General features: G+C 51.1%; 4 protein-coding genes across 5 annotated transcripts; all 4 read left to right on the top strand.

Annotated features, from left to right (window-relative positions):
* Nucleotides 1–535: 535 nt before the first annotated feature.
* Nucleotides 536–8,351, top strand: MAPK3 (mitogen-activated protein kinase 3). The gene is made up of 9 exons (XM_021006638.2): nt 536–736; nt 2,155–2,337; nt 3,493–3,682; nt 4,662–4,778; nt 5,221–5,335; nt 5,834–5,965; nt 6,350–6,459; nt 6,561–6,712; nt 7,575–8,351. Exons 1-8 carry the CDS (start codon nt 564–566, stop codon nt 6,681–6,683), a joined length of 1,143 nt encoding a protein of 380 aa, XP_020862297.1. The 5' UTR covers nt 536–563; the 3' UTR covers nt 6,684–6,712; nt 7,575–8,351.
* Nucleotides 8,352–8,448: 97 nt separating this feature from the next.
* GDPD3 (glycerophosphodiester phosphodiesterase domain containing 3) lies at nt 8,449–14,159 on the top strand. Its single transcript, XM_021006642.2, has 10 exons — nt 8,449–9,376; nt 9,941–9,983; nt 10,094–10,229; nt 10,456–10,501; nt 10,838–10,956; nt 11,370–11,459; nt 12,414–12,547; nt 12,774–12,833; nt 12,920–12,971; nt 13,529–14,159. Exons 1-10 carry the CDS (start codon nt 9,238–9,240, stop codon nt 13,676–13,678), a joined length of 969 nt encoding a protein of 322 aa, XP_020862301.1. The 5' UTR covers nt 8,449–9,237; the 3' UTR covers nt 13,679–14,159.
* A 943-nt stretch (nt 14,160–15,102) lies between these two features.
* YPEL3 (yippee like 3) lies at nt 15,103–17,763 on the top strand. Its single transcript, XM_021006645.2, has 5 exons — nt 15,103–15,223; nt 15,934–16,116; nt 16,226–16,269; nt 16,575–16,683; nt 17,199–17,763. The coding sequence occupies exons 2-5, from the start codon at nt 16,000–16,002 to the stop codon at nt 17,286–17,288; spliced, it is 360 nt and encodes a 119-aa protein (XP_020862304.1). The 5' UTR covers nt 15,103–15,223; nt 15,934–15,999; the 3' UTR covers nt 17,289–17,763.
* A 1,142-nt stretch (nt 17,764–18,905) lies between these two features.
* TBX6 (T-box transcription factor 6) lies at nt 18,906–23,889 on the top strand. 2 transcript variants are annotated; one of them, XM_021006636.2, is made up of 8 exons: nt 18,906–19,338; nt 19,711–19,951; nt 21,069–21,336; nt 21,523–21,669; nt 21,838–21,908; nt 22,025–22,095; nt 22,284–22,446; nt 23,103–23,889. In XM_021006636.2, exons 1-8 carry the CDS (start codon nt 19,194–19,196, stop codon nt 23,323–23,325), a joined length of 1,329 nt encoding a protein of 442 aa, XP_020862295.1. In that variant the 5' UTR covers nt 18,906–19,193; the 3' UTR covers nt 23,326–23,889. The 2 variants fall into 2 exon arrangements, with proteins under 2 accessions (XP_020862295.1, XP_020862296.1); XM_021006637.2 differs by having other exon boundaries at nt 18,907–19,311.
* Nucleotides 23,890–24,392: the final 503 nt, after the last annotated feature.

Consider the following 24,392-nt stretch of genomic DNA (forward strand, 5'->3'; position numbering starts at 1 on the left):
CCCTTTGATTGCACCCCAACTTCACAGAACAAGAGAGCTCCTCAGGCTCTTTCCATAGCTCTCCAGGTGACGGCCTAAATGTGCCTTTGGGCAAAGCACCGAACGCCTCCGATCGCAGGCTCGGCCTCGGCCTCGCAGTGGTGGTGAATGGGCTTTACTGCCGCGGAGGACCCGGCCCCAAGCCCCTCACCAGGAAGAGACAACGAAACCGAGGCCCGGAAGACATAAAGACAGGCCGACGTGCCCGAGGCCGAGTTGGGAGCTCCCACTGAGAGCCCGGGATCCGGCTTCCCAGCCCAGGGCGTGGGCTACCAAGCCTTGGACTTTGCTTCCAGAGGCCTCAGGCCTGCGGTGGGGGGGGTTGGGGGAGGTGGCCCGCGCGTGGGCAGGGCACAGGCCGCGCAAGCGCAGGCGCCCAGTCTGCATGCGCTAAAGCCCAGAGCCAGGGGCTGGCTGAAGCTGGGGGGCGGGGCCTGCGTAGCGGGGTGACGACACGGGGGCGGGGCCGGCGCGCGCCTAGGCGGGACCCCCGGGCGGAGCCGCGGGGAGGGAGGGGAGTGGAGATGGCGGCGGCGGTGGCGGCTGAGGGGGGAGGGGGCGGGGAGCCCCAGGGAGTTGACGGGTCCGGTCCGGGGGTCCCGGGTAAGGTGGAGATGGTAAAGGGCCAGCCGTTTGACGTGGGACCGCGCTACACAGAGCTGCAGTACATTGGGGAGGGGGCGTACGGCATGGTCAGGTATGGGACTGGGGCCAGGGGAAGGGGCTCCGGAGTTGTGAGAAAGGGGAAGGGGCTCCCGGGATGTTCAGGGAGGGGAGAGGGCCCTGGGGAAGTTCCGAAGAAGGGGAGGGGTCTCCAGGGATATTCTCTGGGAAGGGAGGGGCCCCAGGGTACGATCTGAGGAAGGGGAGGGGTCTCTAGGGATGTTCTTAGGGGAGGGGCTTCTAGGGATGTTCTGAAGGAGGGAAGAGGGATGGGGCAGGGGCGAGAAGAGAATGTTCCGAGGGAGAGGAGGGGGCTCCGGGGATGTTCTAAGGGTAGAGAATGTGTCCAGGGATGTTCGGAGGGAGGGAAGGGGAGAAGGGGGGGGCGTTCAGAGGAAGAGAACGGGGCTTTGGGGATGTTCTGAGGGAGGGGGAGGGGGTCCTGAGGTGGTTTTTAGGAAGGGAGGGGATCTCCAGGGATGTGCTGAGGGAGGGGGAGGGGGCCCTGGGGAGGTTCCTAGGATGGGGAGGGGGCACTGGACCATTGGAGGGAGATTGGGAAGGGGCTGGTTCCTAGAGAAGTTGGGGAAGTCTTGGAGAAGGGGAATCTGGGTGGGGAGGCATGAGTTACCTACAGACTTGGGGTGAGGGGAGGCTTGTGGTGTGGGGCTGGGCTGGGTCATCTGAGAGAAGGTACAATGTGCCCGTATCTTTCTGCTGCGTTCCTCTGGACATCACCTTCTGCTCCAGCCCTTCCCCTTCAGTGGAACAGGCCTGGAGACCTAGACCTAATCTAGATCAATTTCCTCCATTCTCACACCCTTTCTCAATCCTTACATATGCTCTCTTCAACTCCCACCTCCTGAGGCCCTTTCATACCCTTCCTTCTAGGCCCCATCTCCTTATTTACTCCCAGGAGGCCTGGCTTGAGGACTTCCTGACCCATTTTCTCTTCATTTCCTATTTTCTCCTTACCCTCTTCATCCCCCTTTTGGACTTCTGGGTATGTCTGACAGCCCCACAATAGAAAGAGAGGTGAGGGGTCCTAACAGCTGGAGTTTTAGGTTGAGGGGTGGGGAGGAGGAGAGTCAGTGGTCTTTTCTTTCTGGAGTGAAGTCAGAGCTTGGATTGGCAGGTCCCCAGCCCACTCCCAGGAGGCTTCAGGAGCTAGTGGCAGGAAGGAGACAGCATTGTTTACTGCCTGGTCAGAGTTCTTCCCTTGACCCCCCCATCCCCCTACCTCCTCCTCCCCTCCCTCTTCCCACCCCCCTACCCCAAGGCCTGGGTGGAGCTCAGTGGCCTAGGCTCTCAGTTTGCTGTGCAGATATGCCCCTAATCTCTAGGCTCTACTGCTCCTCCAAACCAACCCCCCCCAATTCTGTCAGCATTTTGTCTTCCCTGGGGCACAGCTCTCCTCCAGCTGTGATCCAGGATGGATCTCTGCCCCAACAGCTCTGCCTTTGACCATGTGCGGAAGGCCCGAGTAGCCATCAAAAAGATCAGCCCATTTGAGCACCAGACATATTGCCAGCGCACTCTACGGGAGATTCAGATCCTGCTTCGTTGCCACCATGAAAATGTCATTGGCATCCGTGACATCCTTCGAGCACCCACGCTGGAGGCCATGAGGGATGTGTATCCTTAACCCCTTTATCCAACCCTGGCTCTGGGATCAGGCTCTACAAGGCCTTTTTTCCCTTCCCTGTTCTCTACTTTTTCCTCCATCCCCCAGTAGGAGAAAAGAGGGAATATGGCATAGGGGAAAATGAATGGGATTATGAATTAGTGTTGTTGTTCAGTTGTTTCAGTCACGTCTAATTCTTCAAGACTTCTTTTGGCATTTTCTTGGCAGAGATACCGGAGTGGTTTGCCATTTCCTTCTCCAGCTCATTTTTCAGATGAGGAAACTAAGGCAAACAGGGTTAAGTGACTTGCCTAGGGTCACACAGCAAGTAAATGTCTGAGGCCAGATTTGAACCCAAGTAGTCTTGTGTCTTCAGGCCCAGCGCTCTATCCATTGTGCCATTTAACTACTCCTATAAATTAGTAGATCCAGATTTTAAACCCATCTTGGGCAGGTCATTTCCCTTTTCTGGGCTTTACTTTCTTATAAAATGAGATATTAAACTAGATGATCTCTGAAGTTCCTCCCAGCTGTTAATATTTAGAGATTCTGAGACCTTGGCCAAGCCTCTGCACAGAGTCAAGGTTTATTTAATGTTTGTAGACTGACTCTCTCAGTGAGTCTCCAAAACAGAGCCTGTGAAACCCCACATAAACCTTCTATACAGTGCCTATTATTTTCCTGCCAACCCCTCCTTTTACTCCTGTCAAACAGATGGGGGCTTATAGCAGCCATCTTCTCTTGAACTTTATCCCTTAAAGCCCCACCCAAGTTACCTCCCCAACAGGAAGATCCTTAGACCTTGTCTAGTTTTTGGAGAGTATTGTCATTCCCTTTTTCCTCTCTGCTGTCTTTTTCAGTTTTCCTGCCTTCATTTCCTCCCTCAACTTAGCCCTTTCCAGTTCTCAACTTCAAGTGAAACCCTGTCACTGCTCTTCCTCCCACAATTCCCTATGTGTATAGATTTGTACTGTAAAAGTAACTGTTCAGTGGGGACCGGGCCATTCTAAAGAATGGCAGAAAAATACTAGATGAAGGGGCCCTCCGGTTGGCTTGACTGGGTTATTGACTATAGCATCAGCCTATTGTTCTCCTTAACCCTAGTTCCTGTCGGTTCCCCCACTTCTTGGTTGGAGTGGGGGGGAACTCCTCCATGGCTTCCTCAGCTATATTGTTCAGGACCTGATGGAAACAGACTTGTATAAGCTGCTCAAGAGCCAGCAGCTGAGTAATGACCATGTCTGCTACTTCCTGTACCAAATCCTAAGAGGCCTCAAATATATCCACTCGGCCAATGTGCTCCATCGGGATCTCAAACCCTCCAACCTGCTCATTAACACCACTTGTGACCTCAAGGTGAGAAAGCAGAGGTTAGAAACCATCACTTCTCTTCCTTCAACTCACTCTACCTCATATGCACTTGATGGATACCACTTGCAACCTCTGTGTCAAGGAGCACATCCTCTAAGCTGCTTGTCATTATATGTGACCCTAAGGTCTTTCCTCTCTCCCCAAATGGTTCTTCCACGCTGACTCTTACCTGACAGTTCATTTTTTCATCATTATCTTCTACACATATCAAATACCTATTATGTTTACGATCTTTTGCTAGCAGAGGATGAAAAGAGATATGATATGGTCCTCCATAAACTTAATCTGTTTGGGAAGACAGGATGAGACACACAAAATACATGCCTAATAAAAAACTGGTGAATAGACTTCCTGTGGAAAAAAGCTTTTATTCTTATATTCTAAAATATTAAATGAGGTTATGTCTATAGCAATAAATACTTATTTTATGTAGCAATTAGGGGAAGGAGGGATAAAAATAGTTTTAATTTCCTTTGTTTTGTTCCAGATTTTTCTCAGCCTCCTTTATTCCTGATGTAGTTCATGTTCCCTAACCAGTATTCATGGGTTCTGTCAGCATATTTCAATTTCAGAAATATTCTTTGGTCATATTAGTTTGGGAAACATTAGCCATTTCAGACAGTAAATACTCTTAAAGTTGTTGATAGAGATAAGTTCACATTAGTAATGAGAGGAGGCAACACGGGCCTTGAAAAGTTAACATTTAGGTCATTACCCCAGGAAAGAATTATAAGCAGGGAGAATACACAAAAGCATGGAGGAAGACTACAAAAGGCATGTTTAGGGGACAGTAAATAGGACCATTTGTTTGGAGTTGAAAGTTTGTATTGGAGAACAATGAGAAATAAGCTGAGTTGGGGACAGATAATGGCATTGAATGTGAATCTAATAAATTTGTACTTTATGTACAAATGATAGGACACCATTGACTGAAAATGAAGTGGTTTTTGTTTTTTTCTCCAAGATCTGTGACTTTGGCCTGGCCCGAATTGCTGACCCTGAGCATGATCACACAGGCTTTCTGACAGAGTATGTGGCTACCCGATGGTACAGAGCACCAGAGATCATGCTCAATTCCAAGGTGAGGAGGTGAAGCCATCCCCAGACCTTTCAGAAAGTCTGTTCCGCTTCCAAGTGAGGGTACTGGAGGAGAGGTGTGAGAAGCCATAAAAAGGGGACACTGAGACTGTTCGGTGGTCATAGGTGAAACTTTTATCCAGAGCGCTATGAAGAGGATGGGTTATTTTCATATCTCCTGATCTCAAGTTACAGTTATGGGTGTTTATATGGTAAGGACAGGAAAGAGGAATTGGCCAACTCTGTCAGCAAGTACCAGTTCTGCTAACCCAGAGAGGTAATGACAGGGGCACCAAAGCTCATTTGAGAGTCCCTTTACCTTCAGTGGGCCCTGCTGGGGCAGAGGGGTTGGAAGGAAGGAGTAGGAGTACAGGTTCTAGAGCTGGTCAGAGAAGCTGCCTGTTTGGGATAACCCCGTGGCTACCTATTATTTCCCCCCATATCAGGGCTATACCAAGTCCATCGATATCTGGTCTGTGGGCTGTATCCTCGCAGAAATGCTCTCCAATCGACCCATCTTCCCTGGGAAGCACTACCTGGACCAGCTGAACCACATTCTAGGTGAACAGGCGGTGGAGGGGTGGGGGTGAAGGGTAGGCTGACAAGGTGAATTGGTAGGGGCCCTGTGAGCTAACAGCTAGGATGGGGGAGGGGAGGCATTTTCAGAGTGGGTTGGCTAAGGAAGGGTATCATAGGACTTAGATATCATCCAGTCCAGCTTCCTTTTTTTTTTAAACAGGTAAGGAGCCAAAATCCCAAGGAGGTAACATGACTTATACAAGGTCACACAGCTAGTAAATAGCAGAGCCATGCTTCAAACCCAGGTCTTACGACTCCAAATCCAGTGCTCTTTCTATGTCTTCCCTAGAGGGAGTTTAGTACTGTTTGCTAGAGCAAGGATGTTCTGGTTTTCAGCTTCTAGACTATTCAGGTTCTCTTTATTAGTTAGGATAAGTTCCTTCTGAGCTAGTTGCCTTGGGAAGATGAATATCAGCAGTAATCCCCTTGTTTCTTTGATTTCCTTCTCATGTCTTGTTGTGAACTTTCCTTTGTTCCCAGGTATCCTGGGTTCTCCATCCCAGGATGATTTGAACTGTATCATCAACATGAAGGCTCGGAACTACCTGCAGTCCCTTCCATCCAAGCCTAAGGTGCCCTGGGTCAAGCTGTTTCCCAAAGCAGACCCCAAAGGTGAGGGGGAGGGAAAGAAATGGGATAGATAACTCATAAATAAGAAGAGTGGGAAAATTTGGCTGTGGAGAGGACTTGAGGTTGGGGGCAGTATAGGATTAGAATTTCAGTCCACATAGGGGAGCAGGGTAGAGGTGGGGGAATATCCATATCCTAGTTCCACTAACTAAAGGAAACCAGCTTTGGTGGTGGGTCTCTCCCTGACCAATAGAGTTTGCGTCCCCAGTTCCATTATCTAAATTTAAAGGGGCTCTTAAAAGCGGGGGGGGGGGGGAAAGAAAAATATCTAGTATACCTTTCCCTCCTCCCCATCCCTCATGCCCACCCTGCCCCATGAGGCAACGATTTGTGGGGTCCATGCCTCTGACCTATGACCTCACCCAGCCCTGGACTTGCTGGACCGGATGTTGACCTTTAATCCCAACAAGCGAATCACGGTGGAGGATGCCCTGGCCCATCCCTATTTGGAACAGTACTATGATCCAACTGATGAGGTAGGACCAGGGGCCGGGAGGGTGGGAAAAGGCAGAGTTCTCGGATGGATGCCTCTCTGAGGCCTCTGACTTTGATCTCCCCCTGCCCTTTCTTTTCCTAGCCGGTGGCAGAAGAACCCTTTACCTTTGACATGGAGCTGGATGACCTGCCAAAGGAACGGCTGAAGGAGCTCATCTTCCAAGAGACAGCCCGATTCCAGCCTGGAGCCCCAGGAGCCCCCTGAGACTGGGACCCTCTCCTCATGAGGACCTGGTAAGTGCTTCTGATCCATTTGTGCGCTTATACCCCTGCACACGTCCTGTGTGTGAGCGCCCACCTACGGCCCCATTACCATGAACGTGAGGTATGTGAACACACACCTACAGACACCTGGGACACAAAGGCCTGCGTGTACGCACCCTGTATGTGTACAAATACATTTCCTTCTCCACCCCATGTGTCCACAAACCCGTACCTACACACTTCTCTAAATAAACACCGACTCCAGTGTACCTTTACATCTCTACCTGTTGTCCTAGGTTTGCTTTCCCCGGCGAGACCCACCCCTCTCCTCCCCGCCTCCTTCCACTGGGCTTTTCTACCTTAATCACCCCTCCTGTGTCCGTCTAGCCCTATGGGATGGAAAAGCCAGGGTTTCCTGGGGCTAAGTTTGCTTGGGTCCCCCTATCAACCTCTCTCCTGTTACTCAGTCTGTCCCAATAGGGATTGGGGTTCTCCCTTCAGGGTACCTCCAGTCTACGTTCCTTGGGCTCCTAGGAGTTTGGAACTGCAAAGTAGCTTCCAGAAAGAGATTGTCTGGAGTGGCCTTTGCACCAAAGGGGCATCCCTTCAGTAATCCCTTTTCTTCCAGTCTGAATAATAGTGGTACAACCACACTTCTTGGCTCCTTCAGCCCAAGGAAGGGGATATAAATATTTGGTGAGGAGGCTAACATGCCCACACATGCCCTAAGGCCCAAGCCAACCTTCCCTGACCCCTATTATTCAGACCAAGTATTCAGCCACCTTTGGCTAATCAGTTCCCTGCCTCTTTCCTATGATCTTTTGATCTCAGGTTCCTTTTCCCTCTTCATAAATCTCTGAATTTGGGTCTTGGCCTCTCTTTTTCCATCCAGAGTCTGAATTCCACCTGCCTCTTTTCCTGCTGGACTGTTTGAAACTGGATGCCACTCACACCCTGGCTCCCCCATTCCAGGCAGGGGACGGATGGGTGTGTGTGTGGGGGTGTCTGGGCCCCTCTGTCCTAACATGCTTTATCTCAGAGACAGCCTTTCATCCCCTTTACTTCAGGCAGAAACCATGGCCCCTTCTGCAGCTGGGGGTTCTGGACCAAACCTTTGCTCCCCTGGCTAGCTCACCACTGCCCCAAAAGCCTTCACTCCCCTCCCCACTTCAGTCTGGCCTAGGGAGCCCAAGACTGCTTTGCCCCAGGCCTTTCACATGCTCCTTTTCTCAAGGGCTAGTGCTGCTTCTCAGCCTTTTAATCCCTACAAGGCACCTTGAAGAATGTGTTTGGTGGGGGTGAGTGGGGAGCGAGTTAGAAGGGTTCTGGCTCTTTCACATGATTGATACCTCCCCCAGATCTTCTCTAACCTCTGTGGAACATTCCTGATTCTCAAGGGCTAGTTTTCAGATTGAGGAGAAAGGAAAAGGTCTGGAGGAGGAACTGGGGTCCTTCCTTCAGACCCTGGGCTATGCCCCTGAAGCTGCCACGTTTAACCCCATTGCCCCTTCACCCTTCCTGGAAGGGATGCCCCTGCTGCTTGTGTGTGTGTGAGTGTGTGTGGGAGGGAAGGGCTGGCCAGCCAACCCTGCGGTATGATAGGGGGAGGCCCTACTACCGTCTCCCAGCATCTGTATCTAATATATAAATATATAGATGTGTATCAGAATCCCCTGCCTCTGTGTCTGTCTTTGCTGCCATCTCCTCAGGGCTTCATCAACATCACCTTCTGGACCTTCCTTGGGGTAGACTGGCCCTAGGGCATTTCTGGAGGGTGTGGGGTGGTGAGGAGGTTGAGAGTGCTTAAAAGGAAACAGCTTCAGCCCTACCCAACTCCAGAGCTCTTTGACCTCAGCTAACCAGATGACTCCTTTCCCCCACCTCCAGCATACTTGAATGGCTCTAGGTTGGACCTGGGGTGGGGTAGGGGAGGTGGAAGAGTTTGGAAGAGCCAAAGGTACATGTAGGGGACTACCAAAAGAAGAGTGGGGTCATTTTCCTCATTAAATCCCCACTCTCTTCTCACCCTTTCCATTTCCTGTCTAACTGGAATGGGGGTGATTCAGGGGTTTCCCATATGCTCCCACACCTCATGACTGCCTGGAGGGCAATGGGTTCACCCTAGCCCTGGGCACCCAGGGAAGAGGGGGAAGGGAGCTCTCAGCACTCCTAGCTGGGAGACAGAAGTGGCCTTTAGATCAGCAAGGGGCGCCAGCAGGGGTGCTAGAGTGGGCTTTCCTGTTCCTGTTCTGCTCTGTCCCTAGGGATGGAAAGCAGCCTAAGGCTGGTGGGGGGTGGGGACATGGCCTGGGGCTGTCCAGGTCCCTGGATGTCCCGCCCTGGCTCCTGCCCTACCGGCTGGGCCTCCTGCCAGAGGCAGGCTCAGCAGGTCCTAGGGGCGTGGTAGAGCTGCAGAAGCAGAGGCAGAGGTAGCCTTCTGCCTCAGAGGGAGCCTTCTACAGCCAGAAAAGGAGCTGGAGAGGCAGCCAAGTGGAAGCTCAGCCTGCAAGGAGCAGGAGACCCTCATACCTCATCCTCCGATATCAGCTTCTTCCATGAGCTCCTTTCTCTACTATGCCCTCCCTGCCCTGGGGGGCTATACTCTACTATCCCTGCTCTTCCTCCGATGGCCCCGGCTGCTCCATGTCACCCGGAACCCTGCCTTCCGATGCCAACTTGCTGCCCACAGAGGGGGTGAGGACATTGCTTCCAAGGGATAGACAGCAATGAGTTTGGGACCAGGAGACAAGAATGGAAGGGGAGGCTTGGAGAAAGATGAAAGGTTCTGGGGTGTGTGGAGGAAATGGAATGAATGATTATAATTGTCAGTAAAAGATTAAAATTGTTAGTATGTGGCTACCAGGGATCCTTCTCTGTTTTGAGTGTGACACCACTGTAAAGGGTGGATGAGATAGAATTAGGGAGGAGAAGAGACAGAGGATTAGGGCAGGGAGACAGATTCAAAGGGATGGGATTGGGTAGGGGATACTGCTGGGGAATGGATTGGGGAAAAGGCTAGGACTAGTGAGAACAGACAAGTATTTGGGAATGGAATGGAACTGGAGAAAGAAGAAACAGGTTCTAGGGAATGGAAAAGAAGAAATTAGGAGGATGGAGGAGTGGCATGGAAAAAGGAGAGACCAGGTACTGATTAGAGGGACAGAGAGAACAAGGAGGTGCAGAGGAATGGAATGAGATTGAAAGAAAAACAGGAACTGAAGAAGAGAGCCCAGGCTTATGTCCCATCCCTTAACACAGGTTCTGGGGAACGGCTTGAGAATACCATGGAGGCCCTTGAGAAGTGAGTCTGTTCCTCAACTTTGATTTCTGATCCTAGTGTTTCCTTCCTAGGCCCGCATGCCTCACAGGTATTGGGTCAGAAGTGACCAGGTGTACCTTTTATTCTCACAGCTCCATGGCCCAGCGATCAGACCTCTTTGAGCTGGACTGCCAGCTAACCAGGGATGGCCAAGTTGTTGTCTCCCATGATGAGAACCTCTTTCGACAATCTGGCCTAAACAAGAATATTCAGGATGTGGACTATGAGGTGGAGGTTTCCTTAAATCTTTCCCCACTTTCCAGTCTTCCCCCAGAATCTCCTTAATCCCCCCTACACACACACACACACACACACACACACACACACACACACACACACACACACACACACCCCCACACACACCCCCAAGATCCCTAAAATCTTTGCCCCTTCATTCTCTGCCATCCTGGTTCCCCCCATGATATCAACCCTTTCTCTTCTACGCTCCCCCCAGGACCTGCCTCTTTACAGGGAGGAATTGGAAGTGTACTTCTCCCCAGGTGAGATATAGAGGGGCTTTGGATTGGGGACAAGTTACTGTGAAAGTTAACCATGACCCCTGACCTTCCCTGGGAGCTGCCATAGGGAAGGGAGGGAGAAATAAGCAAGCTCAGGTTCCTTAGTCTGTGTGATGGGAAAGAGGGAGCCTTTACACCCTGCCCTCCTTCATAGACATATATCTGATTTTCTGTGACCTCAACCTTCCCTTTTACCATGGCCTTTATTCTTTTCTTTCACATTCCCCTCTCAAATCTTCAGTATCTTTAGTGATCTCTGATCTCCTTTCTGACCTCCAATCTCTTCTCTACCTCCTTTGTCCTCTCCATTGACTCTAGGCCAGTTTGCACAAGGATCAGACCGAAAGATGATTCGGCTAGAAGATGTTTTCCAGAGGTTCCCCCAAACACCTGTGTCTTTGGAAGTGAAAGTGGAGGATGAGAAGCTCATTAACAAGGTAAGGCTGAGGGGCTGAAGGTACTTGGTGGGGCAGGGGAAGAAAAACTGAAGAGTGGGGAACCCTATGTACTCCCAAGAAAGACTCCATAATGCCAGACAACTGTCTCACAAGAATAGAATACTTATATCCCACAATTTGTTCAGCCATTGCCCAGTTGATAGACATCTACTTTGTTTTTAGCTTTCTGTTACGACAAAAGTGCTATTACCAGCATTTCTGTATATATGGGTTCTTTCCCTGTGTCTTTGACCTCCTTTTGGTACATCTCGAATATATTCTTTAGGTCAAAGGGGATGCATAGTTTAGTGATTTTTGGAGTACAGGCCCAAAATATCTGGATGGGGAGAGCTGGGGACTGAGGATGATTTAAGAGCCAAGAAAGCCCCTCTGACTTTCCCCCACACCCTCAGATAGCCACCTTGGTCAAGCACTTTGGCAGAAGTGAAATAACCATCTGGGCAGCTGAAAAGAACTCTGTCATGAAGAAATGCCATGCAGCTGTAAGTTGTCCATTCTGCCCTGGAACCCCTTGTCTGTCTCGCTTTCTAATATTCTGTTGCTCTTCCACTGCCCCAAACCCCTACCTACCTCCATCTGTCCCATCACCCTGGAATACCATGCTATCTGCTAGTCCTGAAAGTAAAGACCCACCCTCTTCAGAGGCCTTCTGTCTCCTTCAGGAGACAGCATATGAGATCCACTGGGCTTGTTCTCCAGCTGCTTCTGAGGTTTCATTCCTTTCCTTGGCTTGGTTTGTTTTTTTTTTGGTAGGTATCAGTAGCATGTATGGATCCTGAGAGGTCTCATAGATAAAGGACTTTTGCCATCTGTGGGGTGGAGGGTTAGGGCAGATTTCATCAAGTGAGGATTTGTTGAGCTGGACCTTAAAAGGTGGCTTGGAGTCAGAAAAATTTGGGGTTAGAATTCTGACTTTGTAACTTGCTAGCTAGGTGGTCACAGTAAAAAGTCATTTCTTTGGTCCTGTTTTCTCATCCATTCAAATGAGTGGGTTGGACTAGAGAATCTTGAAAGTCTCTTACTACTCTAACATTTTATTTTGACAGACAGAGAAGGGCATTCCAGGTAGAGAAAGCAAAGTAAGCTTTTTTCCTTTGAGCCAAGCAAAGGAAGTTAGTGTGACATCTGAAGGGGGCACATTGAAGACTCTAGCATATCTGGATTGGAGTGTTATATTTTGGGGCACAGACCAGGCTATTAACTAGGAAATCACACTGGGGCCAGATTATAGAGGGTCTTGAATCCCAAGATAGAGATGACATAATCAGGGTTTAGACTTAATGTAAGTATTGGTTATCCCAGAAGCATTCTGCTGTTGACCCTTAAACTCAGCACCTCTTCTCTGGAGAGCCCTGCTTGCCATTCACCTTCAGATAAGCCTTGACTCTGCCTTTCCTCTCTCTACGCCCTGGCACTGGCCCTCCTGGCTCCCCTAGAACCCAGATATGCCCACCTCTTTCACTGTGATCCGAGTTATTTGGTTGCTGTTGATGTACTATGGGGGACTATTGCCCTTCTTCTCCATTCGTGAGAGATTCCTGCTTTGCTTCTTGCCCACCATCATCAACAGGTAATGGGGCTGTTAGGGTGGGGCCTGGCCTTGGGAAAGGGACAGGGGCACAGGAAACAAAGGGGCAAGGGGTCTCTGGGACATCTCTTTCCCCCCTCTCCTTTGTGATTGCTGTTAGTAATGAAAAGAGTTACAATCATGGAGTGACAGGGCCAAGGAAGAAGACATTAAGCAGTATCTCAAAACCAGGCCTAATTGGCTGATCTGATTCCATCTGTTAATCCAGGACCTACTTCCCATCTTCCTGCCCTGCTGTGAATAGATTGCTAGCAGCCATAAGTAAGAGGTGAGATGGGCAAGGAGGGTGGGTTGGGCATTCCTGGGGCCCCTTGACCTCCCTTGTCTAACAATATTGCTTCTTTCTTCCCTCAGGCTGATCATGAGGAAAAGTCTGATCAGGCATCTTGAAGAAAGAGGGATACAAGTGAGCTTAATTATTACTTGTCAACAAATATTTCAGAATACATCATGTCTACTCAGCCCTGTGTTAGTTGCTAAGGGGGAAAAAGGAAGCAAAAAATCACTTTCAGTTACCATTATGCTTTACAGTTTCAAAGCATTTTCCTCAGAACACCTCTGTAAGATAGGTAGTATAAGTATTATTATCCCAATTTTGCTGGATTAGGAACCTAAGACTTAAAGAGGTCAAAATAACTTGCCCAAAGTCATACATCTAGTAAATGTTTGAGCTGGAGTCTCCAAACCAGGTCTCATTACAAAGTCCACTGTTCTACCACACCATGGCTGCTAGTCTCTACACCCAGGAGTTCACAGTCACAATCGTGAAAAGATAAAAGTGTATTTTATCATTGTCAAGTGGTACAGGTAGATGGAAATACTATAGGAGTTCAGAAGAGGGTTTAGAGAGGTTGAAGTCTTTATGGAGGAGGTGGAAAGGAATGGGTGGAATTTAGATAAGCAGAGAAGGATTTCCTACATAAGAGAGAACAGAGCACTTTCCTAACTTTATCTACTCTTCAGGTGGTATTTTGGTGCCTTAATGAGGAATCTGATTTTGAAGTGGCCTATAGGCTAGGAGCCACAGGGGTCATGACAGATTACCCTACTGCCCTTCGATGTTACCTGGACAATCATCCCCAGCAACCTAACCAGAGCAACTCAGACGGGTGACTCAGAGAGCTAACTGGGTCAAGGATCTCTACATTTTTTTCCCTTTTAAGTGTTTTGTTGAAGAACTGTTTTATATATACACCACTGTCACTTCCCAGTGATTCTCCAGCAGCACAGCAATAAAGATCTCCCTAGTAGTCAAGCAGAAGGTTGATTTGTATTGACTGCTTGGGCATGTCTGAAAATGTATGCCTCCTTCTGTTTAACATTTCTCTACCGAGAGGCAAGATATATTTCAGAATTGAGTGTCCTTAAGTCACAACTGGACACTTCTACATTGATTAGAATTCTTTAAATTTTTCAGTGTTGGTTTCCTTTATTTTGTTATCATCCTATATTGTTATCTCTAATTCTGCCGATTTTGCTCTGCACCAGATTATGCAGGTTTTCAAGATTTCTTAAAACACTTCCCTTCACCAGCACAATTCTCCCTCCCCACTGCCTTTCATCTCTTATTCCCCAATAAAAGTTTTCTTACTGAGTCAAGTGTCTTTATTGAGGAGGGGGCTGGGGACGAAGGCATGAGCAAGGGAGGAGAGAGTCCTGGGCTTCTGGTCTGGCCACATTCCTGACCCTCAAAGCAAGTGTAGTTTCTGGTGCCACTCCCAGCCTTTCTGGCTCAACCCAGTCGAGGAACCAATATTTTCTTCCCGGTAGAGACACCGCGAGAGGGCAGGCCGAGCCTGGAGACGTGGGATGGGGGGGGGGGAGTGGTCCCACGGGGCCGGGAAGCCTGGAGGGCACCTGCCTCCAAATTCCACCCCTGGAGGCTTTTTCGGACTAACGTAGGCACCTCGCGGCCTGAGGCGGGGCTCCCAGGCTTCCAACTGGCGTCCCCGGGAAACCCGAGACAACACATTCCTTCCGGGGCCAAGCCCCGGGCTGTCCCTGGGGCCCCAGCCTCCGGGAAAGCGGGGCTGCCCTCGGGAGCCTCCGCCGCCGCCCCCCGGCCCGGTGAGGGTCCCGGAGGCTGGACGGACGACAGCTCCGGGCCCTGGATGAGGACCCGCGGGCGAGAGCAGTCAAAGCGCAGGCTCCCCGGCCTAGGGGGCGGGCAGGGAAACTTTGTTACCGCACCGAGGAGGCCGGGCGCCCGGAACGGCTGCGGCAGCGGCGGGGTGGGGAGGCGAGGGGGCGGAGCGCGACGAAACCCCGCCCGGACTCTGAGCCCCTTTGTTTTCGGAGGGTCGGCGTCCTTAGCGTCCTACGCGCCCACCGCCCTCACCCAGCCCCAGACTCCGCCGCATTTCCGGAGGCGACAAGCCGTCGGCTCGGATGCTACCAGAGAGAGGCGAGGGCAGGGGGCCCGAACGATCCCGGATGCGTGACGCTCCCCGTTCATTTGCATAGAGCGCCCTGATTGGCCACGGCGGCTGCCGGGAGAGTGCAGGGAGGGAGGGGGGGAGAACTCACAGCGGCAGCAGCTGGTCTCGGTGTAAACAAGTCGCGGCTGCGAACCCCGGGCGTGGGGACAGCGCCCCGGCTCCGGAGCGCCCCACCACCCGACCCCAGACCCCGGAGGACCGGGCCCCTCCGCGCACCTAGGTGAGGCCCAGCACCCTTGGAGCACGCAAGGGTCCCTCGAGCGATGCCTGCGCTCCTAGCCCTCAAACCCGAGCTCCCAGGCGCCCACCCTCTGCAGCCCTTCCCCTCCCTCTCCCTAGACAGGCTAGGGCCGCCCTGAGGCCAGAGTTCCCCCCATCAAAAGACCCAGACTCCTGGGGCGCCCTCCTCAGTAGCTCCGGACCTGTGCACCCCTTCCCCTCCCCCTCCCCAGCTGCGCAGTTTTTACAAAGCAAGACTACTTCCACCCCAGAGGCCCCCTTCCAGCTTCTTCTTCCCTTTTGGGGTTCCCTGCCGTATCTTGAGTTTTGGCCCAGCTTCTAGAGCACACTGGATTGTCTGGGCCCAGGTGAAGGCGCTGGGCGGCTGAGTCACCCCTCCCAGCCTCAGTTTCCCCTGTGATGCAACTTGACGTCTCTCAAGGCAGTGAGTCAAATCGATGCTTTAACTGAACCCAGGCTGAGCAACATTCCTCCCCCAGGGAGGTAACCTGGCTCTAGGGAAGGCAGAGACAACAGCCAAGTCTAACAGCTGAGACAGCCCTAGCTCTGGGGAGAAGTCGGACACCAGCTATATGAGATACTGGGATGTGTTTGGTTCTGGGAGGAAAAGATAAACTGTGTATAGAAGATAGAGAACTTTGGGGTAGGAGATGAGGGAAAGGGACCTGATGCTTCTTCATGATCTTCTAGGCTCTGGGCTCCCTTTGCTCACCGTGGTCCCCTCCCCGGGTGGGGCCACTGCCCCCAGCCCCCACCATGGTTCGGATCTCTAAGCCCAAAACCTTCCAAGCTTATCTGGATGACTGTCACCGAAGGTATAGCTGTGCCCACTGTCGGGCACACCTGGCCAACCATGATGACCTCATCTCCAAGGTAACCTGCCCAAGAATTGGGGAAAGCTCTCAGTTCCAGGGATTGTACTCGGGAGGGAAATTGGAGGCCCACCAGAAATGACAGCAACTGACTCTTTCCTTTTCTACAGTCCTTCCAGGGCAGCCAGGGCCGTGCCTACCTCTTCAACTCTGTGTGAGTATCAGAGCTTCCCTTCAAGGGAGGGATTCCCTTCAAGATTGGTGGGTGAAGGCTCTTGGGGCAATCTCACAACTTCTAGTGGCCTGTGACCTCCCCTTTGAATCGGTGCTTTCTTGTAGTGCTGCAGTTTCAGGGCCAATGAAGGGTCAGGAGGGATTGTAACCTATTTGGGACTTGAGACTCTAGATTATGCCATAGCATAAAATTGGGCCCTAAGCTTGGGATGGGGTGGTGTTTGAGGCCCAGAGTCCCCTGAGGGACTAGTCTCATTTGTGACAGCCTGGTGACCCACCCCACAGGGTGAACGTGGGTTGCGGGCCAGCTGAAGAGCGAGTGCTGCTAACTGGGCTCCATGCTGTGGCTGATATCCACTGTGAGAGCTGCAAGACCACCCTGGGCTGGAAATATGTGAGTGTGACCTGTGACCCTCCCATGGTTCTAAAAGAATAGTCAGACCCCAGGTTCTGTAAAAAGCAGTGGGTTTGGAGTTTGAAGACCTGGACTCACATTATGGCTCTGCCACTTAGCAACTGTAACATTGGGCAAGTCATTTCCTCTCTCAGGGCCTCTGTTTCCTCATATGTAAAATGAGGATTAAACTAGATCATCTCTGAGGTCCCTTCCATGAGTGCTCTCAGATACTTTATCAGATTCCCCCTTTTATTTTTTTTAATAAATATTTTATAGTCTTGAACTTTTTCAAAGCTGTTTCACATTTGTTATGTCATTTGATTCTCACAACCACACCGAGTGTGTGAGGTAGGAAGCTTAGGTTATTACAACTGTCATTTGACAGGTGAGAAAACTGGTAGCTTGGTTAAGCCAGAAATTGACCTCAATCTCTCCAGAAGGAATACCCCAATCACCCTCCCATCCCCATCCCCTCCTTCCCCCCCCCCAACTGACTCTTTCCTGCCTTCCAGGAACAGGCCTTTGAGAGCAGTCAAAAATACAAGGAGGGGAAGTACATCATTGAGCTCAACCACATGATCAAGGACAATGGCTGGGACTGACCTCTGACCTCCAACCTCAGCCCCAATATTCTCCTTGATAAGATGATTCTGCTGCCCCCACCCCAGCCAGGCTGCTGGAGGAGGGGCACTGGTGGGAGAAACAACTACTTGCTTCCTCTCCAGGGACCCTGGGGAACTGCAAATTCTCCCTCCTCAGGGCTTTGTTGGGAGATGGCCCCAAGCCCTTGTATATACATTTTATTATTTTATTGCATGCACTGTGACTTTTTTTGGGGGGGGTAGGGGAAGAAATGTCCCTGTTCTGCAGCCCCCCATGATCTGGCTGGTTTGGATCTAATTTTTAACCCTCTCCCTTACCCCAGATTCACCTGTAGATACGCCCTTTGTTGTACATAACTCCCCGGCTTCCTTGTCCTCCTGCCTATATACCTCAAGCCTGTGCCACTCTTTCCCTATGATTTCCTTGTCCCTTCATGGTCTGTAGCATCTGTAAATAAAACTCCCGGAGATACCACTCACCTCTCTCTTTCTTGGAATCTCTGGGTTCTGGGAAGAACTCTTGTACCCAAGCACCCCCCCCCCCAACTCCCAAGTCGTGGATTTGCAAGCACTTCCTTTCATTTCTAGCAGCTTGAACAGGCTGTAGGAACTCACCCTCCCTCCCTTCAACTATATAGACAGGCTCATCTCTGACATTTATTAGTTGTGTGGTGATCCTGAACTTATTTGTAACATGGGGATATTCCTTGCACTACCTACCTCACAGGGCTGTTGTGAGGAAAACGCTTTAAAGCGCTGTGGAAATGTTACTGGTTTACTAGTCTTGCCTTCTGCCCATTAATCCTCAGCCTGTCCTTTTTTAAAACTGTCAAGGCTCCAGGGACAGGATCTACCCCTTTCTCTCGATCTGCCTTGATCTCCCAAAAGCAGCACCAGAGGCTCTGGGAGAAGAGTGATATGGCACGTAGAACATCTCCAATCTGGCTAACATCTGCGTTGTGTGTTTTGGAATCTATGGAGTCGAGACTACGGCTCCCAAGAAATGCAGCGCGAATTCTAGGCAAGAACGCAGGTTCCTTTTGCGCTAAGCCTCCTGGGAACTGTAGTTCCAATGAGCCAGCCCTTCCTAACAAGGCGGGGCGGAGATCTCATGTGCCGTTCTTCCTGGGTAACGTAGTCCAGTGTGGTGTGGAGCGGCTAACGAATAGCCCGGGGGCCCCTGCAGCCCTCCGGGTCCTGGGGAGGCTGCGGGGTCACCCGAAGGTCCACAAGGAGCTTCCCGAAGTGGCAGTCTAGACTGCTGAGTTCAGATTTCGGACACTCTTATCCGGGGATCTCGGGGTTTCTCCCTCCCACCCCAGTACAAGGGGAGAAATTGGAAGACGACTGTCCAGGGTCGGGGTCTCGCAGAGACTTCTGTTACTTACCCGAGGCCCCGCCCCCAAGTTCTATAGCCCTGCCCCGAGTCCCAGTGACCCCGCCTCCCAGATTGTCCCAGGTTCCCTCGTGGGAACCCCGAACAGCTGGCAGGAAGCGCCAAACTGCTGTCCTGGCTCAAGTCCCCGAGGATCAATCAGGCCGAGGAGTTAATTATGTAATTAGGGAGCAGGGGGCCAGGGCTAATGAAGCCAAGCCGTCGGGCTGGCTGGAGGGGACTGGGAGAGGGGGAGGGAGGTGGACTGACTTGTTGGACAGATGGGATTGAGGGGGGGGGACCCAGGCATTCCCATCTGGGCCCCATGGGCCGCCCCCCTTCTCCTCACACCGACTTTTCCCCCCTTTCCTACATCCTGCACCCCCAGCCTTGAAGGCCCCCGGGGGAGGAGGAGCTGTGAGCAGGGGCTAAGGGGGCTGAGCCCAGGGCTATAAAGGGGGCATCACCTGGGCGGGGTGGCTCAGAGCTGAGCAGACAAGACAGGACAGGAGGGGCCTGGGATCGGCCCCATGTACCATCCCCGCGAGCTCTATGCCCCTTTGGGGGCCAGCTACAGACTTCGGCCCCCCCAACCTGGGGGGGACCTTGGTTTTCCAGCAGGGCTGTCAGAGGGGTACCGTTACTCAGGTGAGAGGACAGAGCCCAGAGGCCTGGGTGAGTTGGGAGGGATGTCGACATTAGGACTAAGGATTTTTGTCGTGGGGGAGGGTGAGTGGGAGGGGAGAGGGTATAGCAGTGTTATAGTAGAAAGAGCTCTGGCCTGGGAGCCAATAGACTTGTCTTTATTGTCTTGGCCCTGCTACTAATTTGCTGTATGACCTTGGGCAAGTCAGTTCTTTTTTCTCTGGGCATCATTTTCTTTATATGTAAAATGAAGCAGTTGAGCCAGATAATCCCTAAAGTCCAAATTGAATGTTCTGAAGTTCTAGGAGATGGTACATAAGTAGAGGGAAGGGAAGGGACACAATGAATTGGGACAGTCCTTTACTGATTGTTTTCTCCTCCTCTTTTTCCACTGTACCCTAGACCTTGACACCCCCAAGTTAGACTGCTTTCTCTCAGGGCTGGAGGCTGCTCCCAGGCCTCTGGCTGCCCCAGCACCCTTGCCTCCATTACCTCCACCTTTGGGAGGAGAGTCAACTGCCCCTGCCTCAGCTTCTGAGGCCTCCCGCCTGCTCCCGGGAGTCAGCCTAAGCCTGGAGAACCATGATTTGTGGAAAGAGTTCAGCTCTGTGGGAACAGAAATGATCATCACCAAGGCTGGGAGGTGAGGCAAGGATCAAAAGGTGCTGAATTGACAATCTAGCCCCAGATGGGGCCTGAGCCTGCCCATAGAAGCTGGTTTGGGGCTGTAAAGGGTTGCGTGAAGCCATCCACACTTCCCTTCAATTTTCCTTGGTATAGAAAATATATAATTTTGAAATCATTGTGGTTGGGTTGGAGGGCAGTTGGTGTGGTTAATCCAGGGTTAGACTTCATCTATAGCTAAAAATTACTGCAGTATAGTGATTCCTCTTCTCTAAGGTAAAAAAATTTAGATGGAGGCTTCATGTTCCATTCTTGGGCAGGTAAAGCCTAAATCAATCAATCAATCAACAACTGTTTATTAAGTACTTATTACATACCATGCTCTACTGGTCCTACTGAGGAACCAGGAGGGAAGAAGAGGACTGCCAAGATGTGAGGGAGAGCAGCTTTCTCCACTGCCTTCTGTCCCAGAGAAAACTGAGTTTGAGGCAGGATAAGGTAGCAGAAAGAGCCACGGACTGGGGCTTTATGAAACCTGGGTCCTAATTCTGGCTCTGACCTCAATTCACCCTGAGCCTTTGAACCCAGGAGCCTGGGATTTAGAAAGGAAAAGGACCTCAGAACATGAGTTCTTAACCTGGGGTCTGTAGACACTGCCCCTCCCCACCTGATCACTATATAGATTTCAGAGTCTGAATTTGGTTGAGAAAAAGACGGTGTATTTTATTTCATGCATTTAAGAACATGATTCTGATTAGAGATCCTTAAGGCTTCACCAGTATGCCATAGATAGGGGTCCCATGATACGTACAAAAAGGGGAAGAACTCTATGAGCGTCTGTTCCAATGCCTTAATTTTAAAGATGAAGTAACAGAGGTCCAAGAGCAAGTCTGGCCCTTCCTTTCTCTCTAAAACGGAGGGTTGGAATAGATCCCCAAGGTCTCTTCTCCCACTGTCCTGAGTTCCATGCTCTGTCCCAGTCGTTTCTCCCCTGCCCCCCAACAATTGACCATTGTGATTCCGACCCCCCCTTGTGGTCAGAATTAAAGAGGGCCAGCCTAGCAACATTCCCACCCCCCTGGCTGCCCTACCCTTGCTCAGATGCTCCAGGCCTTCTCCCCCTGTGCTGCCTCCAGACGAATGTTCCCGGCCTGCCGAGTGACAGTGACTGGTCTGGACCCTGAGGCTCGCTACTTGTTTCTTCTCGATGTGGTGCCGGTGGATGGGGCTCGGTACCGTTGGCAAGGCCGTCGTTGGGAACCAAGTGGCAAGGCGGAGCCACGCCTCCCAGACCGAGTGTACATCCACCCAGACTCCCCTGCCACCGGTGCCCACTGGATGCGGCAGCCTGTCTCCTTCCATCGAGTCAAGCTCACCAACAACACCTTGGATCCACATGGACACGTGAGGCTCCAGTGGGTGGCAGCAACAAGGGAGCAGTTCTCAGGGGGAATCAGAGGGAGGGAGATGGTATTGTTGGGCTGTAGTGCCATAGGGTTGGGTGAATCCCAGGAGATTAGAGTTTCAGGTCAAGGGAGCAGGGGACCCCTTTGTTCCACTCATTTCCCTTTCATTCCTCTGTGCCTTCAGCTGATCCTTCACTCGATGCACAAGTACCAGCCACGGCTTCATCTGGTTCGGGCTGCCCAGCTTTGTAGCCGCCACTGGGGTGGGGTCGCCTCCTTCCGATTCCCCGAGACATCATTCATCTCCGTAACAGCCTACCAGAATCCTCGGGTAAGGCTCCCCTCTCACTTCCCTCACACCCTGGGGCCACCCCAAACCTTCTGGTTCTTGAAAGAGGTTTCAATTCGCCTTGACAACCAGCCTCGAGGGATGGTTGTTCTCTCTTGGGTGGGCAGTTGGATTAACCCCAGGTTTTCCCTTCCAATCATGTCCCTCCAGATCACACAATTGAAGATTGCAGCTAATCCCTTCGCTAAGGGATTCCGGGAAAACGGGAGGAACTGTAAGAGGTGGGAGTATTATTAGGGGCCTGGATGGGGGGTCTGGTGGGAAGAGCATGCGGCTGGCTGACTTAGGAAATTATTTGGGGGCGATATTGAACATATCCCCTTTCCATGGGCTCCAGGGAACGGGATGCCAGGGTTAAGAGGAAGCTGAGGGGACCAGAGCCTGTCATTATGGAGAACTATGGTGGTGGTAAGTGCTATTTCTGTGGCGATGAGAGCAGGGAAGAGCGTGCTCTACACTCGGTGGGTTGAGATTAGGGGCTGATTGCTTCCTTCCTCACTGTATGCCACTCTCACCTTTCCCTGAAACCTCTCTCCATTCCCCTTCCTTCATCTATCCTCCATCTCTTTCTAACCTCTTATCTATCTTTATCAAAGACGGTCCTGGAGGTCCCTGTGACTCCACATTGGTGGGAGACCTTCCAGATCAAGCCTCTTCGTCCACTGAGGTATCCACACCTCCTTGTGGAGGGCCCAGTGCTGAGGCCTACCTTCTGCACCCAGCTGCCTTTCATGGGGCTCCCAGTAGCCTTCCCACCAGGTGAGACAGGATACATGATATCTGAAGGTTGAGGGGAAACAGCATGGTAGAGAATCTGGAATTAAGAATCAAAAGACCTGGGTTTGAATTACTGTCCTACCACTTATGCATTAGCTCTCTGATTTTCAACAAATCACTTTTCCTTTCCGAGGATCATTGATTAGAGCAGATAAGAAATCTAGGCTCTCTAGAAGCCCCTTAAAGTTCCTCATTTTACAGATGAGGAAATCAAGGCTCTTAGGTTATGATGTGCCCAAAGTTTTACAAACTGGAAGTGGCAGAGCTGAAAACTGAACCCGGTTTCTTAGTGCTCTTTCTAATCATTTACATAGTGCTTCTCTCCACTCTCCCACCTCCCACCCCCATTTATAAAACAGCAGTAATACTATGCACTACTTCAGAGGCAGGGTGGTGTGTTGGACAGAATTCTGGATTGGAGGCAGAAGACTTGGGTTCAAATCCCAGCTCTTATTACTATGTGATTGTGGAAAATCTGAGCCTCAGTTTCCCCATCTATAAAATGGAAATGATAATGCTCACAGTCCCTACCTCACAAGGTTGTTGTGAGGAAGCAACTCTGTAAACCACATAAAAACTTACATGAATATAGGTTGGTACTATCTTTTTCCTGACCTGGCTTTCTTCTTGCCTCTCAGGGCCTCTTCCTTCTCAGAGGCTACAGATCCACTGTCCCGTCCTTCATCTTACCAGGCGCCCTTCCTAGAGCTGTCTCCAGGGAATGGGGGTTCTGCTCCTGGATATCCCCCAGCACCTCCAGCATCAGCCTTTGCCCCTCACTTCCTCCAAGGGGGGCCCTTCCCTCTCCCCTACGCAGCCCCTGGGGGCTACCTGGATGTTAGCAGCAAGCCCCTCTATTAAGTTAGAGGAGGCACCCAACAACCTGTCTCTCTGGAGCCTGGGTGACTCTTGGGGGCCATCTCCTTCCCACACCAAATGGCTGCTTTGGCCTCCTTCATCTCAGCCAAGCCTACCCCCACTCAGTTCACACTTCAGCTTTAGCTCACACCCCCCTCCTGCTTCAAAGCCTGTGGAGGTAGGCTTGGGGGGAGACCAGCTGCTCTGGCTTCCCCTTCCTGGGCTCTCACCTGGGTGTGAATGGAGGGTGGGGGCTGGGCCAGCAGGAGACTGGGCCTCACCAAAAGGACAGGTCAGGGGCCACCAGAAACCTTCAAGAGCAGCCCAGCTAAGGGAGTTCCTACAAGGCCTCTAGGGGGTACACCCCAAGCCCTTCACCCTTACTGCACTACTGTTTGACCAATATACATATACATATCCTTACCTCTATGTGGGGAAAACTCTCCCAGTGATGTAGAGCAGACTGTCTTCACCCCCACTGCGAAATGTACAGTAATTACTATTCTCTCAAAATACCTTTGGACTCCAGGCTTTTTTTTTCCTAAAATAAAACTTTTGAGTCACTTGTGTGTTGTTATACAAATTGTATATTAGATTGGGAGACAGTGGCTTCTAAGGCCATTTCAAAGCCCTCTTCTTTCATGAAGTTCTCCAATTTCCAAGAGAAATTCTAATCCAGGGTGTCCTATTTTGGTTACCTCCAAATCCTACCAGCCAGGTTTCCAGGTTCTAAGAGATACTCAAGATAACAGGTCCAAAGGGGGCTCCATGGGAATGAATGGAGATAAACCAACTGGGAGGCAGAAGGGCCCACCTGATGATCTAACCATGAGGAGAATTTGGTCTGGTGGAACAGAAACACTTCTTGCTGTCAGGCTTGTATTCAAATCCCAGCGTTAGTTACCACTGCTAGAGCTACTGACTCATCTCCACAACACTGCGAGGGGGGGGGGTGCTAGAGTAATTATTACTGCACTCCCGTAGAAGAGTGTGCTCTGTGAAACTTAAGAGCACTGCAGAAATGTGAATTAGAGTCATACTTATGTGGTATAGGATAACTGCTCCTGCTG

The sequence above is a fragment of the Phascolarctos cinereus genome, unplaced genomic scaffold (genome assembly GCF_003287225.1).
Source record: "Phascolarctos cinereus isolate Bilbo 61053 unplaced genomic scaffold, phaCin_HiC Scaffold_4;HRSCAF=312, whole genome shotgun sequence".
Classification (NCBI taxonomy): Eukaryota; Metazoa; Chordata; class Mammalia; order Diprotodontia; family Phascolarctidae; genus Phascolarctos; species Phascolarctos cinereus.

Excerpts from the sequence above, each read along its gene's own strand:
- TBX6 (XM_021006636.2), top strand. The coding sequence starts at position 19,194 with ATGTACCATCCCCGCGAGCTCTATGCCCCTTTGGGGGCCAGCTACAGA. Across the intron at positions 19,339-19,710 it reads GACAGAGCCCAGAGGCCTGG|ACCTTGACACCCCCAAGTTA; the intron begins GTGAGTTGGGAG and ends ACTGTACCCTAG. Across the intron at positions 22,447-23,102 it reads CCCAGTAGCCTTCCCACCAG|GGCCTCTTCCTTCTCAGAGG; the intron begins GTGAGACAGGAT and ends CTTGCCTCTCAG.
- GDPD3 (XM_021006642.2), top strand. The coding sequence starts at position 9,238 with ATGAGCTCCTTTCTCTACTATGCCCTCCCTGCCCTGGGGGGCTATACT. Across the intron at positions 9,377-9,940 it reads ACTTGCTGCCCACAGAGGGG|GTTCTGGGGAACGGCTTGAG; the intron begins GTGAGGACATTG and ends CCCTTAACACAG. Across the intron at positions 12,548-12,773 it reads TTGCCCACCATCATCAACAG|GACCTACTTCCCATCTTCCT; the intron begins GTAATGGGGCTG and ends CTGTTAATCCAG.
- YPEL3 (XM_021006645.2), top strand. The coding sequence starts at position 16,000 with ATGGTTCGGATCTCTAAGCCCAAAACCTTCCAAGCTTATCTGGATGAC. Across the intron at positions 16,117-16,225 it reads ATGATGACCTCATCTCCAAG|TCCTTCCAGGGCAGCCAGGG; the intron begins GTAACCTGCCCA and ends CCTTTTCTACAG. Across the intron at positions 16,684-17,198 it reads CCACCCTGGGCTGGAAATAT|GAACAGGCCTTTGAGAGCAG; the intron begins GTGAGTGTGACC and ends CCTGCCTTCCAG.
- MAPK3 (XM_021006638.2), top strand. The coding sequence starts at position 564 with ATGGCGGCGGCGGTGGCGGCTGAGGGGGGAGGGGGCGGGGAGCCCCAG. Across the intron at positions 737-2,154 it reads GGGGCGTACGGCATGGTCAG|CTCTGCCTTTGACCATGTGC; the intron begins GTATGGGACTGG and ends CTGCCCCAACAG. Across the intron at positions 6,460-6,560 it reads ACTATGATCCAACTGATGAG|CCGGTGGCAGAAGAACCCTT; the intron begins GTAGGACCAGGG and ends TTCTTTTCCTAG.